At 44.2% G+C, this 2,001-nt stretch overlaps 1 protein-coding gene across 1 annotated transcript in view; it reads right to left on the bottom strand.

The window, feature by feature from the left end:
• Positions 1-111: 111 nt before the first annotated feature.
• LOC118340186 overlaps positions 112-2,001 on the bottom strand; it is a 73,319-nt gene continuing 71,429 nt past the window's right edge. The window contains exons 4-6 of the mRNA XM_035678057.1: positions 1,021-1,120; positions 853-924; positions 112-216 (exon numbers count right to left, since the gene is read on the bottom strand). Coding sequence (XP_035533950.1) covers positions 112-216; positions 853-924; positions 1,021-1,120 — 277 coding nt within the window. The remainder of the gene's footprint in view (positions 217-852; positions 925-1,020; positions 1,121-2,001) is intronic.

Below are 2,001 nucleotides of genomic sequence, written 5' to 3'. Positions count from 1 at the left end.
GCTCAGAAATACGTCATGCTTCAATGCAAAATATTTGAGGATGTCCCATCCAAACGGCAAACTGTCAATATTGTTCATATCGTCTCTGTACTGTAACCCTAACCCTAACCTTCAAACCCCTCTGAAGAAGCGTCGGACGGGCACGAATCGTCTGGGTAGGTCGGGGGGGAACAGGTGGACCCACGGCTGTAAATCACAGGACCTCTTCTTCTTTTTCTACACACAACGGGGTGGGAAGCGGAGGGAGAACTGCACACGGAGCAAACAACACCACACACACAAACACACATACACCAATTAAACAAGCACTAGACACTTCCACCAGAATAAAAGCAAAACAACATTTCAAACTTATACAAGCACTACATCATAGGGATAACATACAGCAAGCCACTGAGGAGGGAGAATTTCCAGTGGGGATGATAGGACAGACACTTAAACTGGCTGCATTTATCAAACCATCTTCTCCCACACAAGAAACAACAGACATAATAAAAGAAAACACAATAAAATGGATGTGGAATAAAATGCACATTTTATTAAAACACTATACAAACACAATAACACATCTCACAAAGACCCCGGGGAACCAGTTAACGTTCACAGTAGCCACACAATGGGCACATAGACGCTATGGAAATAAAATGGATCCTCACACAATCACTGCTGCACATGACCTGCTCTTCCCCACAGCATCCGCTTCCTGCCCTTCCTCTCCTCTTCCTCTCTGTCAGTCAGATGAGGATTTATTTTTCTCCATCCACTTGACTAACTCAAATTCCTCTTATTCCCAATTTATCCACTCCTTTTCACAGCCTGTGGACATAATCCGCGCCACAGAATATCACTCACCTCCCACTTCCCCTCACAAGCGCTGCCCCCAGAGGACGGTGAGCGCCACGGCTCCAGCGGAGGACTGTCGGCCTGGAGAAATAATTACTCTCTCATAAAAACAATAACGACATACAGGGCTCCCAGTCCCGCAGTAGCAATAGAACATCTACCTGCTTTAATGCAGACTCTGGTCCGGAGGCGGTCACAGATGGCATTTTCCACTTCTCTGCGCCTGCGCCCTGGGTCCACCAAAACCGGGAGAGCGCCCTCGCAGACTCGGAGGCGGCTCCACAAGGAGGGGAATAAAATGATGAGTAAACAAGGTCCTAAAGTCAACATGACAGACCAAGATTCCAACTCTGATCCCCCCTCACTAACTCCAAAATCACACCGACTGGTGACACAGCCTCTGACCCCACGTACCGTCAGACCAGAGACAACCATAAACTGCGGGATTGGGAGTTTAAACTAAACAAACCAATCACTATACTGGGGGATTCTAACATAAGTAGAATCCCCAGATTTAACCACCCTTACATCCAGGCTGACAGTTACCCGGGAGCCTCACTATACCACTAAAACACCAACTGACAGCAACGCCAAATTGCTGATCCTCTCGGTGGGCCTAAACAACAGGGATCAGGATCCACACAGCACCTCTATAAAACAACTTAGAACAGTGTTCAAGAGGGCTCACTCGCCGCCATAGTCATCCCAGTCATTAACTACCCACCACTTTTACCACTAGAACAACAACAAAATTTGGCAGTAGTTAATGATTACATAATAAACCACCTGACACATTTTCCAGCATTCCCGGAAGAGGATTTCAAAACTGTACCTGATAACATACAGTGGACAACAGAGACAGCCAGCGGGATCCTCTCCCACTGGCTTGAAGAACTAGATGATTACTGAATTAGAAGACACACATTATTAAAACATTAAATACAAGGTTAATTTACAACACATAACAATCACAGCTAATTAATAAAAAACATAGCGCAAGGATCATAAAACAACACATGTATTGTTTGTTTGTTTCTGCTGTTGTTTTCTGTAACACTACTTGTTTATTTATGTCTAATTTTTCTTTATTATTAATATATTTTTATTTCCAGTCATTCTCAATATTTGTCTCATTTACACTTTGTCTCTATCTCAAAC

This window comes from Morone saxatilis, unplaced genomic scaffold, assembly GCF_004916995.1.
Source record: "Morone saxatilis isolate NCDOM2014 unplaced genomic scaffold, NCSU_SB_2.0 Contig6, whole genome shotgun sequence".
Taxonomy (NCBI): domain Eukaryota; kingdom Metazoa; phylum Chordata; class Actinopteri; family Moronidae; genus Morone; species Morone saxatilis.
This window is presented reverse-complemented; position numbering and strand designations above follow the sequence as displayed.